Source organism: Hyperolius riggenbachi, chromosome 9 (assembly GCF_040937935.1).
Source record: "Hyperolius riggenbachi isolate aHypRig1 chromosome 9, aHypRig1.pri, whole genome shotgun sequence".
NCBI lineage: Eukaryota > Metazoa > Chordata > Amphibia > Anura > Hyperoliidae > Hyperolius > Hyperolius riggenbachi.
The window spans coordinates 195969503-195984375 of NC_090654.1; the positions used below are offsets into that span (position 1 = coordinate 195969503).

The 14873-nt window shown below is 44.9% G+C and overlaps 2 protein-coding genes across 7 annotated transcripts in view; both read right to left on the bottom strand.

The window, feature by feature from the left end:
• Positions 1-14873, bottom strand: part of PLEKHD1 (pleckstrin homology and coiled-coil domain containing D1) — a 664905-nt gene that overhangs the window by 246346 nt on the left and 403686 nt on the right. The gene's annotated exons all lie outside the window — the stretch shown is intronic.
• The window catches only part of GALNT16 (polypeptide N-acetylgalactosaminyltransferase 16), a 228764-nt gene that overhangs the window by 15076 nt on the left and 198815 nt on the right, over positions 1-14873 (bottom strand). For all 3 annotated transcript variants that reach the window (XM_068253838.1, XM_068253836.1, XM_068253837.1), the window contains exons 11-12: positions 8592-8684; positions 6014-6097 (exon numbers count right to left, since the gene is read on the bottom strand). In XM_068253838.1, coding sequence (XP_068109939.1) covers positions 6014-6097; positions 8592-8684 — 177 coding nt within the window. The remainder of the gene's footprint in view (positions 1-6013; positions 6098-8591; positions 8685-14873) is intronic.

A 14873-nucleotide genomic window follows, 5' to 3' on the forward strand; every position in this document is an offset into this window, starting at 1 on the left:
TCTACAGTTGGTGGCAGCAATAGATCCATCAGATGTTAATGAGAGAGGAATCTATCTTTCGGGCACATCGGGTGGACTGGCCATCTGTCAGTGTGTGGAAGTCTTAAAGTGGACCAAGCATCATTTTAGCACCCAAGGGCATCTCAATAGCACATTGAAATGCATGCCAACAATCATCATTAAAAAATGACATTTGCCTCTCCTTTTTACATTTAAAGGTTTAGCCCTTTATTACTCTACTTCCACGGCCTGCAGAAATTTCAGTCAGATAATGACTGATGTAATTATTTTATTGCACATATTAACAGAGGTCAAACTAAAGCTTTCATCAACGATTGGTTGGGGGTGGGGGGAGGATAATCAGAAAAGGCAACGCTACTGTAACATTAACACTCAAGGAATTCAAAGTATAATATGAAATAGTGGTAATTTTACCATGCACGGCAATATTACTGATACGCTAGTAACGTCTCCCACTGTACTCTAGTAGGGCGGCCGTTGCTATGGTAATGTGCACGTTATCATAGTAACGGTTATACTACTAGAGTACCATGGGTCACACAACTGGCGAATCTCGCGGTACTTATGCGCGGATGTAATGGTAATATTGCAGAGCACTGTGCTTGCATGGTAATATTACCGCTATTAAATGAGTCAACCCCAATGTGTGTAGACCAGACAGTGCTCCTGCTCTCATTGTATGCGGGTAGCGATATTTAGATAAAACATTGTATTATTTACAGATAGATCTTTAATGTAATGGTAATGCAATGTCCTCTTCTAGGAAAGTTATATTGCACTCATAAAAATCCTTTGTAACAAATGAAAGAATTACCCATTATCATAGCTTCTAAAAACCGTCCACAGCAATAAACAGTCCTTTACTTATCCACATGTGGCGTTCCATTCCATTAAGCAGCTCTAGATTGCAGACGTGCTGCAACTGCAAGGATGGCCGTATGATGCAGGCTCTTGCTGAGGCAGACTGATGACTAGCAGAGGTCATATATCATTAACACTCATGGCGCTCTGTATGTATTCCAGTACAGTCAGAGAATATGGTACAGACTCTGCAAGCCCCAGAGGACTCCATGCAAGGAACAGAACAAGCGCTGCATAGCAAAGAATGCCCTATTCCCAGAGCAGCAAGCTGAGAGAGTTTCATTGTGTCGTAAAGCAGGCATCACACTTATTTTTTCCCTTACAAAATGGCTCACAAAGCCACCTCACTTTTTTCATTTTATTTGTTTTTAACGCATTTTGTCTTCTCTGGGCGCCTCTTTCCCCTTTACCTTGTGCCTTCACCCTCCTTTTGGAGGGGGATCAACCCTCTTTGACCAGTTTAGGTAATTTGAGGTTTGCTTTTTATCAAGAGTGCGACCATCACCAGCTCTGTCTGGTCACCCGAGTGGAGTCGGGGTTATACATCTCCACCTGCTTCTAGTGGTCGGTTGCCCTTCTGCAACCCACCTTTGTGAGTATAATACATTCGCATATTTTACATGCTTCTGGTACTGTGACATACTGCACCATTTGGGCTCCTGTTGTCTCTGTGTTTTCTTCCTGCAGGGTGCAATTTTTATTATCCCTACTTTTTGTCCCCTCAAAAAAATGCAAACACACAGTAAATAATGCAGTTACACTACTGACTTTATCCGATTTCAAAGGGGAGCTAGTAGGTTTTTTCCCATTTTTATTTTATATCATTGTTAGAACTAGTATTCAGGACCTGCGCTACAATAGAGGCAATGCTCCGGGCCCCTGACCTCTGCAGGAGCTCCCACGCCGCTGAACCCCACCAAGTTGTCCCCCCACTCCTCCCTGGGGCTTTTTTACGTGTAGTTAGCATTAATTACTCATTGGCTGACCCAGCGGGCGGTGGCTGCATCGTCCATGCACTCTAGGCCCATACACACGGCATACAAATGTCTTTCAAAACAGGCGACGGAGGATGGTTTTAGCAACAATTGCTCCATGAGTACGCAGCGTGTGACAAAGACTGTCTGCGACAAGCCCTAGCACGAGAGATCAAACCGTCCAATCACTCACAACTTCTGTAGTGCAAACTGTCTCATAACTTAAAAATCTATTAACCCTTCGCACTCTCACATGCAAATGTTCAAACAAATGCATTTACAGATTCACTCATCCAGGCACAACGGTTATCCCTACAGCTAAGTTAAAAGCCGGGGTTTTAGTTCACAGAAGAATGCATTCTTATGCTTAGTCACCTATACTGCGCAGAAGTACCCAGGTAAACACAGGTGTCCTAACTCTGGCCCTCTAACATGCATAGTGCAGACATGCAAACACATTCATTGCATCAAACCTATCAATTGATTAGGAGCACATATCCTGACGTCCTCTCCTGGGACAGACAGATTTTTGCTGTTTTCTAGCCACACCCCCTTCAGCACCCACCTTTCCTTAATAATTTATTTAATGTCCTAACTAGAGGCGATGTGCCTGGATATATGTATTTTTTTCCTGTTACTGACCCCTGTGGCTAGGGTCTAATTCAGTGCACTCCCTCCTTCCCCTGTATGTGTTTGTCAGCATGCACACAGCTTATGCTGGTGTATGTGCATGGTGCACATGGACACATAACGTTAGCTCCCTTGTGCGATTGGTAAGATGCACTGTCTGTCCCAGGAGAGGACGTCAGGATGTGTGCTCCTAATCCATTGATAGGTTTGATGCAATGAATGTGTTTGCATGTCTGCACTATGCATGTTACAGGGCCAGACTTAGGACACCTATGTTTACCTGGGTACTTCTGCGCAGTATAGGTGACTAAGCATAAGAATGCATTCTTCTGTGAACTAAAACCCCGGCTTTTAACTTAGCTGTAGGGATAACAGTTGTGCCTGGATGAGTGAATCTGTGAATGCATTTGTTTGAACATTTGCATGTGAGAGTGCGAAGGGTTAATAGATTTTTGCTGTTTTCTAGCCACACCCCCTTCAGCACCCACCTTTCCTTAATAATTTATTTAATGTCCTAACTAGAGGCGATGTGCCTGGATATATGTATTTTTTTTTTCTGTCTCATAATTTAGAGTTGTTGTGTTGTGTGTGTGTATGTCTGAAAGACAGACAGCTTGGGAGCAGACAACGACGATGATCACTTTACAAGTCTGTGGCAGACTGCTTCGGTTGTGAGATCACGCAATATGTTGTCACGTGTGTACAATTGCTGCTGGGGAAAATTGCCGCTCAAAACTGCACACTGCAATTGTCTGTCTTTAGTTCCTGCCTCACAGCTAAAGACATTTGTATGCCATGTGTATGTATACTTAAAGCTCACACACACATCCAGCTTAATGCACAACCAACCGCACAACACGATTAACCACACAACAAGTTGTTTATCTGACAAGTACGTACACACACGCCAACCAACTAAACAACCAACTCCGTTTAATACTATGTGTGCAAGCTAAATGACAAACTTCACAAAATGTCCTCATTCAAAACCAATAAAGTTGTTCAAAAGACTTGTACACACATTCCAACCTGCCTGATGGTTGGTCAAATTGATATTTATCAGTTGGTCATCTGGTTGTTTGTCAGCTGTACACACATCCAACTTATCTTTCAAGAGACAGGTCTGGAAGATAGTTTGACAGATTGTTGTTACGTGTGTATGAGCCTTTAGCCACGCTGTCTCTTCTCTATCCAGCACGTGTTAAGAGTGTACGGACGGTGCACTCGCTGGGAGAGGTGATTGATTAATGCTGCTACACGTGAGGGGGCCCCGGGAAGCAGTGGGGTAATGACCATGGGGGGGAGGGGTTAGGGGGGCATCAGCTTAAGTTTTCCCCAGGGCCCCTTAGACCCTGCTAGTGCTATACTTTTTATGCAGGGAAGTATAAAATATTACAAATAAACGTACTTTTTTTTTTATTTCAAATTGCGTTTCAAATTTAAATTATTTGTTACCAAGGGTCTGATTAAACATCTTAAGTGACTTTAACCACCTGTTTTTCTTTTCTTTCTTCATTTTATTTCATCACTAGTTTTAAACACTGCTGAGAAATGGTTTGTATTAACTTTGTGCCTAATTAAGCACTTCATTTAAAGTATACCCGACCCGAGAAAAAGCTACCTAAGGTAAGCACAGGTAAGTTCATGATGGATCCACATGGTACATTCCTCTCATCGTTCCCCGCCATCTCCGTAATCACGCCTTGAAAAATTTGACCTTCTGCTAAGGTCAAATTTTCAGAATGGAAGGGGCAGGATTGCTGTGACGTTCCCTCCTATCACTCCTACCCTCCTATTCCCTGCCTCATTCTCTCCTACCCACTGGGTGCAAAAATAAAAACTTTTTCTAGCAATTTCTTTGTGTAAGCCATCACTCCTTTCCATTTTAGTTCTTTTTAACTACATTTTATATACCCTTTGGCGCCTCTTCCCCTTGTTGTGCACCAGTTGATGACCTCCTGCAGAACAGACTTGTATTTCACAGTTCCACCTGTAGGTGGTATCAGAAGCTTGGATCACTGTTATGGCACAGCTCTCCTCCAGTACTAGTACTTCATTCATCTGTGTTGTCTGGATATTAATAATGTGGCACCTGTGGACTGCTTACATATGCACAGCAGTGCAGTGTCAGGACCATGGTGCTGACATCACACTGTGGGAGCCTTGATGCACTGTGGGAAATAACAGCTGTTTCCAACTGCCGGAAAAAGCAAGCAGCAGCTGACTGACATCATCGACCAGCAGTAAAACTGTCACCATTTGATAAATGTCAGATGAGCTTTTTGTCCCTAGGCCTTCTCAAAGGACTAGAGGACATGATCTGCACATGGAGGAAAAACGTTTTAGCCATTTATTTAGGAAAGGGTTCTTTACAGTAAGAGTGATTAAGATGTGGAATGCATTGCCGCAGAAAGTCGTTATGGCAAACTCTATACCTGCATTTAAAGGGGGCTTAGATGCTTTCCTTGCGTTGAAAGACATCCATGGCTACAATTACTAGGTTATGCCTAATGATGTTGATCCAGGGATTTTATCTGATTGCCATCTGGAGTCGGGAAGGAATTTTTCCCTTTTGGGGCTAATTGGACCATGCCTTGTGGGGGTTTTTTCGCCTTCCTCTGGATCAACAGGGGTATGTGGGGGACGGGCTGGAATTGTACTTTGTATTGGTTGAACTCGATGGACGTATGTCTTTTTTCAACCAAAATAACTATGTAACTATGTCAGAATGTAAATCAGGGAGAGGATAGATTTTACAATGGGCAATCACTGACTAAATAATTTATACACAATTATTGTAAAAATTAAGCACTTCTGTTCATTACGTTATTTTCACTGGCGTCCCTCTTTAAGCTCTGTTCCTATACCACAGCCATGAAGGTGGAAAGAGAAGAAGTGCAGGAGACAGGTAAGTATCTCAACTTGTGTATGAACTAAGAATCAGTTGGTAGTGACAGTTCCTTTGCAGCAGTGTGGTGGGGCACTGAATACTGATGGGGTCAGACTAAGTACACAGTGGTTCAAAATCTATAATGCAGGGGGCCCTCTGATGCACTCCCTCTGATACAGTGGGTCCATCCTCTACACCAGGTGTTTTTATGGCTACACTTGCTACGGGTGAGAAGTTTACAATGGCCATAATCATTTTATTACCCTTGCAAGATAGGCCCCCAGGCTGTGAGGGTCACCAATAGGAGGCAAGGGAAGGAGTGTAAATATGAGGGGGGTTCCATCAACCCATCAAAGGTACAAATTGTACATGAGCTTTGCATGTTCATAGGAGCAGCAAGTGCCCTTGTATTTCTAGATGAGAAATCACCATACTATGCCTCTCTTGAAAATGACTAACCAATTATCTTCAACTTTTTGCGGTAATTGTTAATTGTTCTACCCCCTTCTTCCTTCACTCTCCCTTCTGAGTCAACAGGCAGAAAACATTTCTCACAGAAGGGTCTGCTGTCAGGTTTGTCTTAAATACTTCAATGACCCATTGTGGATTGTTGCGTGTGCTTTCTCGATCCACTTACTTTAGCTCAGGGTAGACATTTTGCAGATACCACTGGAAGGATTTACAGTTCATCTTCTTCCGAAGCTCCACTCTGTCTGCCACACTGCAAGGAGAAGGTAGATAAGAACTGTATCAGGATCTCTGTGCTTCAGCAACACAATGCAAGATCATATAACATACAAGAGCAGGTGAAAGACACTGAAACTGGGGCCCTGGCAATACAATGATGAAATTGTCTCTATCATGTGCCAAATTTACCTGGTAGGAGAAATGTACAGCTATGGTCACTGGGTTGAAATCACCAAATGATGACTTCCTGTTAGAGGTCTGATCCAGCCTAATATGCCCCATTCTTTCAAAACTAAAGAGAAAAAGATTTGGGCTGGAGAGTAGCTGCACCGTTGTCACTAGTCTACTCTTCTCTTACTACTGATGAGAAAGATGACTTTTTTCCAATATGCTATTTGCTAGACTGTTGTGATGATTTGGTGTTATTAGTATTATCCTGATTGGACTATTGTAGAACCCTCTGTTTTTGTCTGTCACTGCTGCTTGATCCATCAAAGTTTAATATCGTTCCTTATGCTGAATACACACGGTGCGTTCGCGCACTCGATTTCTTGCTCGATTCCCGTCGATTCGTTTATTTCCAACATGTCCGATTTGGATTTCGATGGATCGTTAGGTCGATTCGCATGCAAAGTATGCCAAATCGACCTAACGATCCATCGAAATCCAAATCGGACATGTTGGAAATAAACGAATCGACGGCAATCGAGCGGGAAATCGAGTGCGCGAACGCACTGTGTGTATCCAGCATTAGATGCTGCATTAAACAGGGCATAGTTCCTAGTTATGCTGCCTATATGTTATTTGTAGGTTATGCTGACTAATTATGTTAATGGGGGGATTTATGTATGTTTACTGTCATAGTATGCTCAATAGTGGTCAGGGGCATATCTGGGTGATATAGCGCCTGGGGCAAACAATGAAATTGTGCCCCCCTCAGTCAGAAACCCCCTCCGCTCTAAAAACAGCATCATTATGGTTGCTTGTGTATTTTGGCTCAGGATATTGCTGAGGTTACTTTTTTGGAAATAGCTCGTTATTCACTCTCTGTCCTCTGTTCTAACACTAAGCAAAGTGCGCCCTACATGCATAAGTTAAGTAGCTGTGTTCCCCAGAAAACAGCATTAATCTGATCTGAGGTCTGAATGACAGAGAAGCATGGAGACAGGCAGGCCGGTGCAGCACAGGGGCAGGCATGGCGCCCATGACGCTGTAGTGCCCGTGGCACAAGCCATGCCTGTACCCCTCTAGATACGCCTCTGATAGTGGTGGACTCACGAGTCCCTAAGGACTCGAATTTGTGAGTTAAATGAAGCTTTATTGCCTCAGCTGTGCGGCTGGGAGAGAGGGGGTTAGTTACCCATAAGTTCGTCGGGCTTCTTGCTTTCCAAACGTCTTGTACGCGTCCTACTGCACACGTTGCAAGACTCACTACCGCGCACTTCCTCCAAGCCGGAAGGAGGAAGTGTGCGGCAGTGAGTCTTGCAACGTGTGCAGTAGGACGTGTGCAAGACATTCAGAACGCAGGAAGTCCAACGGACTTATGGGTAACTAACCCCCTCTCTCCCAGCCGCACAGCTGAGGCAATAAAGCCTCATTTAAATCACAAATTCCAGTCCTTAGAGACTTGTGAGCCCATGCCTGCATCTGAAGAGCAATAACCACCCTCAGAGATGTGTGCATGAACAATCTCGCAGTAGTTTTCCTGTTGTGGTAGGAGTAAGAGAGTACAGGGCAGCTTAATGCCTGGTTTGGCTGCCTCTAACCACTGTCACACTGCCTTGAAAACCCATCAGGGTGAACCTAGCCTAAAGGTGGCCATACACTGGTCGATATGGCCAGCAGATAAATCCCTCTCTGATCTTTATCTGATCAGAGATGGATCTATCTACTCGATTCCCTCCAAACACTACACACAGATTTTCAATCGATTTCATCATGAAATCTTTAAAAACTTGGGTGTACCTGCCAGGTCCTAGTTCCGATATCTGCTTCTCCACGCTGGCTGATCAGTCTTCTTCAATTCCATGTCCTATGTCATGTAATGCAGGGGACAGACACTAGGGGCACTGTGACCACTAGAGGCCTCTAGTATTCAGCCTTTGCATTCCGTCACACAAGCGCCTGGGGGCACGAAAGTGAAGAAGATGGAGCAGCTACCTGGGAGAAGCAGAGACCAGGACTGTGCGGTGGAGAGGTGAGAATAGCTTCGTCGGACGTTGAATTGAATGCTACTAGCGACGTGCTCCCGATCAGCTGCCAATTGACCATAATTTTCTGTTTGGATTGATATCGGTCAATCGGTATGAAATCGGTCAGGCCAAATGCTGCACTGATTTCTCACCAATTCATTAAGAGCGATCGAATCAGCCGTATAACGACAAGAGAAATGGATAAGTATATGGCCAATGAAACATGCTCCAGTGAAAATTGACAAAGTAATAAAACATTGCAGATGTTTAAAAACTTTTCCAGTCTATACAAAACTGGAAAATTGGCTGGCATTCCAGAATTATTTGTTTACTCACCTTCCAAATGTTTTCCCTATGGCTGAAGGCCGAGCCTGGTAATAGTACTGCTTGTACTCATCCATCCACACCTCAGCCGTGCGCTTGGTGTTCCTGAAGGGGCAAACAATTTCACAATTTCATTAAGAATCCTTTATGCCTCATCAATTTTTAAAACAAACTTTATTTTCTCCATAAACTATACCGATGTAATTAAAGCATATAATTTGTCTGTCTGTCAGGGTTGGAAAACAACCAGCTGCTTCCACATTTTTATTGCTCCTAGCAAATCTGCAACATTTTATTTAACGCCAAAACAGCTGACAATTCTGCCTCATGGCTAAGCTGAGCAAAGCAAACAGAACCCGGGAGATTTTCTCTATTTCACGCCATGTGTTTCCATCTCACATTTATAATATCATAACTTTTTTGTAATTTATGGTATTTTTATATTTTGTATACATTTTGTAAATCCTTGTACTTTTTGATACCCTTTTTTCTTTGTAATATTGGCTGATTGCAACAAACACAATTGCTAACTTCCAGTCAGAGCAATATCCTGCCTCTATCTGGCCAGCAGACGCTAGTCAGCCAATCAGGTGCACTGTCATACACCCTTTGCCTGCTGTACCATACCTAGCAGGAATTACATAGATTAGCATTCAGGTGGGAGGCTTCGGTTGGACGCAATCGTGAATTGCGTCGTTTAACAGGGACGCCCCGTGTAGGCACATCTCCCACACGGTCCCCTCCCTAACCACTCACCTGTCAACCGCATCCTAGAAGCTGCAAAAAATAAATTTAAAATCACAAACACTGGTCCACATGACAGCCCAGGGGCCCCAGGTCTCTCTCACTCACTGGGCCCCCCAAACCACCATGCGACACCTAGAGGGAAGTGCGGGCAAGCCCTGGACCTCTCACCTCCAGGAAACTCACCCCACCAACTCTAAACTGAATGCCAACTGCAACAAACACAATTGCTAACTTCCAGTCAGAGCAATATCCTGCCTCTATCTGGCCAGCAGACGCTAGTCAGCCAATCAGGTGCACTGTCATACACCCTTTGCCTGCTGTACCATACCTAGCAGGAATTACATAGATTAGCATTCAGGTGGGAGGCTTCGGTTGGACGCAATCGTGAATTGCGTCGTTTAACAGGGAAGCCCCGTGTAGGCACATCGCCCACACGGTCCCCTCCCTAAACACTCACCTATCAACCGCATCCTAGAAGCTGCAAAAAATAAATTTAAAATCACAAACACTGGTCCACATGACAGCCCAGGGGCCCCAGGTCTCTCTCACTCACTGGGGCCCCCAAACCACCATGCGACACCTAGTGATTTTAAATGTATTTTTTGCAGCTTCTAGGATGCGGTTGACAGGTGAGTGGTTAGGGAGGGGACCGTGTGGGAGATGTGCCTACACGGGGCGTCCCTGTTAAACGACGCAATTTACGATTGCGTCCAACCGAAGCCTCCCACCTGAATGCTAATCTATGTAATTCCTGCTAGGTATGGTACAGCAGGCAAAGGGTGTATGACAGTGCACCTGATTGGCTGACTAGCGTCCGCTGGCCAGATAGAGGCAGGATATTGCTCTGACTGGAAGTTAGCAATTGTGTTTGTTGCAGTTGGCATTCAGTTTAGAGGTGGTGGGGTGAGTTCCCTGGAGGTGAGAGGTCCAGGGCTTGCCCGCACTTCCCTCTAGGTGTCGCATGGTGGTTTGGGGGCCCCAGTGAGTGAGAGAGACCTGGGGCCCCTGGGCTGTCATGTGGACCAGTGTTTGTGATTTTAAATTTATTTTTTGCAGCTTCTAGGATGCGGTTGACAGAGTGAGAGAGACCTGGGGCCCCTGGGCTGTCATGTGGACCAGTGTTTGTGATTTTAAATGTATTTTTTGCAGCTTCTAGGATGCGGTTGACAGGTGAGTGGTTAGGGAGGGGACCGTGTGGGAGATGTGCCTACACGGGGCGTCCCTGTTAAACGACGCAATTTACGATTGCGTCCAACCGAAGCCTCCCACCTGAATGCTAATCTATGTAATTCCTGCTAGGTATGGTACAGCAGGCAAAGGGTGTATGACAGTGCACCTGATTGGCTGACTAGCGTCCACTGGCCAGATAGAGGCAGGATATTGCTCTGACTGGAAGTTAGCAATTGTGTTTGTTGCAGTTGGCATTCAGTTTAGAGGTGGTGGGGTGAGTTCCCTGGAGGTGAGAGGTCCAGGGCTTGCCCGCACTTCCCTCTAGGTGTCGCATGGTGGTTTGGGGGCCCCAGTGAGTGAGAGAGACCTGGGGCCCCTGGGCTGTCATGTGGACCAGTGTTTGTGATTTTAAATGTATTTTTTGCAGCTTCTAGGATGCGGTTGACAGGTGAGTGGTTAGGGAGGGGACCGTGTGGGAGATGTGCCTACACGGGGCGTCCCTGTTAAACGACGCAATTCACGATTGCGTCCAACCGAAGCCTCCCACCTGAATGCTAATCTATGTAATTCCTGCTAGGTATGGTACAGCAGGCAAAGGGTGTATGACAGTGCACCTGATTGGCTGACTAGCGTCTGCTGGCCAGATAGAGGCAGGATATTGCTCTGACTGGAAGTTAGCAATTGTGTTTGTTGCAGTTGGCATTCAGTTTAGAGGTGGTGGGGTGAGTTCCCTGGAGGTGAGAGGTCCAGGGCTTGCCCGCACTTCCCTCTAGGTGTCGCATGGTGGTTTGGGGGCCCCAGTGAGTGAGAGAGACCTGGGGCCCCTGGGCTGTCATGTGGACCAGTGTTTGTAATATTGGCTGATATCAGAAGTATGTAATGCTGCTCCAAAAACAGTTTAAAAAACACCTTTGATACTGTCATATGCAATTTTATGTTTAAGGTTTTAGAGTGCACTCTATTTCCCCCCTAGCATGGAACCTCCCTTGGTTTCCGGGCGTTTCCCATGTTTGGAGGTGTGGTTTTAAGTATTTAGATGTCACCTTCACAGTGTGGGTTTATGCTATGATTAAGAACCATTGTGTGTTCGAAACATGTTAGCAGGCATGTCGTGCCATGTCCTACTGCTTCAATAAAGATTATTAATTGCTGGATCATTGAACGGAACATCACTTTCTTGGATACTATGTGTTCCCATCCCAAGGTAAACAGATAAACGCAGGATATCTGCTCAATGGTAGAAGTCACATTGGATTTAGGCTGGGAACACACTTAGCAGAAACGCTAGGGTTGCGGAAAACGCAGTGTTTTTGCCTACAATGGTAGTCAATGGGCCACATAAAAAAAAAAAACGCATATAAAAAACCCATATGCGGTTTGTATGCGTTTTATAATATGCATTTTTAAAAACGCTGGTTTTGTTGCATATTTTTTCAAAATGTATAAAAAATGCACATAATGAAAGTCAATGGTGACGCAATGTAATGCGGTTTGTATGTGTTTTTCGTTTTTATATGCTTTTTTTAAAAAATGTTTTCTGATGTTTTTCCGCTTCCTGTTGTCTTCCTAGTGATTTGCATAAAACGCAATAGAAAAACACATGGAAAACGCATATGCGCTTTGTATATACGAAGCGCAAACGCGTTAAAATGCATGCAAAATGCAAGAAAAACGAATGTGCGCAAAACCCGCAAAACGCAAGCGCCCAAAAAACGCACATGACAGAAAATGTGACCTTTCACGCACTGACAAGTGTGCACCCAGATTAATCAACAAATGTCTTGCATTTGGTGACAGCTAGATTAATTAGACCTCTCTCTCTCATATGAGCAGATGAAGGTGGTGAATTTACCGCCTGTCAGCTGCTCTTGTGCACCGGCCGGCACTTGTTAGCGCTCGGTATCAACGATGGATAGGTGACGCCCTCCCATGTTTCGGTTCTCTGTCGCGTAGTAACCCCACCATGTGGCAAGTGCAGACACGTGTGGTGTTACAAGCGCTGCCATTCGGCTGCATTTTAAGTCCACCCAAATGGCGCTTGTAAGCTGCAGCTGTGAGGCTGAACTGCCCGACAAGTGCGCTGTCCAGCCTCTTGTCTGAAAGATGCCTTAATGTCCCTGTGCTGGCGTAGCTAATAAGAACATGTTGTTATACTAGTATAGTTTTTTCTGTAGAATTTTCAAATGTAAAACAAGCATCTGTCTGTTTGGCTGGCAATTAGCTTTTTCATTATCTGCCTGCTGTTCCTGTGACCATTGTTTCCATCTAAAGGGTAAGTGAACGTCTAACAGAAATGTGATCAATCAATCCTTAAATATTAAGGCCATATTTCCGCTACACGACAATTTATGTGTTTTTGTGTAGAGAAAAAGTTAACGAATATTACAGGCTCATTTTCATGACATGCAAATTTACATTCGCTTCGCTTTTGATCTGTGTCAGCTGGCTGCCACGGCAGAGCAGCTAATTTGTAAACACAGGATGTTAACACTATGGCTGCTTCCATTAAAGCAGGAAGTAGACACACTGCAGATTTATTGCAGGAGTTGTATCAGTTTTAACAAAGAAATGTTTTTTCTTTAAAGGGAAGGTTCAAGCAAAATATAAAAATGAGTTTCACTTACCTGGGGCTTCTACCAGCCCCATGCAGCCATCCTGTGCCCTTGTAGTCACTCACTGCTGCTCCAGTCCCCCGCTGGCAGCATGCCGACCTCGGAGGTCGGTGGGCCGCATTGCGTACATTTTTACGCATTCCTGCTAGTGCAGGAACATTAACACATACATTTTTACGCATTAAACCAGTAATGCGTAAAACTGTATGTGTTAATGTTCCTGCACTAGCGGGAATGCGTAAAAATGTACGCAATGCGGCCCACTGACCTCCGAGGTCGGCAAGCTGCCAGCGGGGGACTGGAGCAGCAGTGAGTGACTACGAGGGCACAGGGTGGCTGCATGGGGCTGGTAGAAGCCCCAGGTAAGTGAAACTCATTTTTATATTTTGCTTGGACCTTCCCTTTAAAAGTTATTACAGTATGCTGTTGCTCATCTTCTAGAGCAGAAAGTTCTGAGTTCAGGTCCACTTTAAAAGGACAATAACACACTATGGGCCTGATTCACAAAGCGGTGATAACTCAGTTATCACGCCTAAAAGACTTTAGGCGTGATAAGCTTTGCACCGCTGAGTTAGCACCGCCTTGTGCTCTTTATCGCGCGCAAAGTTTTGCGCGCGCAATCGCGCAATTCCGCGCGCAGCGCCCATAGGGTTTAATGGGCGCATCGCGTGCACTGCACCGTGCGCCGCGCGATTGCGGGCACAAAGTTTTGCGCGCGGGATTTCACGCGAGTTTCATTTTATCACGCCTAAACTGAGTTTAGGCGTGATAAGGGGCTTTTCACAGGCGTGCAAACACTTTGCACCGCTTTGTGAATCAGGCCCTATCACTGCAAGAAGCCCCAGGTAAATTAAACTGTTTTTTTTTTCACTTAAGTAACCCTTTAAGTCTGAGTGTAGAGATTTTTTTTTACCTCTCCACTTCCATACATAAATACCCCATCTGCCCATAGTAGGAGGCTGAGTTACTTTTCTGGGTATTCCTTCACCTCATTTTCACTGAAGAAGACAATTGGATCAATGGGGTCACATTCATAAATAAAAAAAGAGAGGAAAACAATGTCTGGTTGAATGGACTTTTATTCCATTGGCATCCTTGGGCAAGACTCCCTAATGCTCCAGGGTGGCCTACTGAGTGCCTCCTGAGTGGCTGCAGCTCTCCACTGCCTTTAGTCCGACAGAAGAAAAGTTCTGTACAAATGTTAGCTTTTCATTCCAGTATGTTGTAAAAACCAGGGATAGACACTAAACTGCATTCTTGGTGGCACAATTAACTTTATATAGTGCACTTTATAAACTCTGCTGGCTAAGGTCTTCATTGCTTTATTACCAAGTATTACTTAACAGCATGTGACCTTTAGATGGCCCACATCTGTATGTACTTACTGTATTAAACTAATCACACTACTCAACCTACACCATACTGCTCAGATCACAAACGTTCCAGAGCCGATGCTATGGAGGAACAAAACCAGCTCTTATGAGATACACTTGCCCTATTATAAATGAGGCCACCAGGAAAAAGCCCAGCCATGGGCTTCACATATCAAAGCCATCTGTATAGCCCAATAAAACAAGTATGCTTTTCTGCAATGCAGGTCAGAATCTAATGAATCCATGCATATGGGGAAATACTCTTCCTTTCCAACATGAGTAATACACCGAAGCAGGAATAAAGGGCGCAGGAGCAGGCGCGGAGCTAGGGGGGGGTCGGGGTAGGACAAGTGCCCCGGGGCGCCTGGTCCCCAAGGGCGCCCAGCTGACCT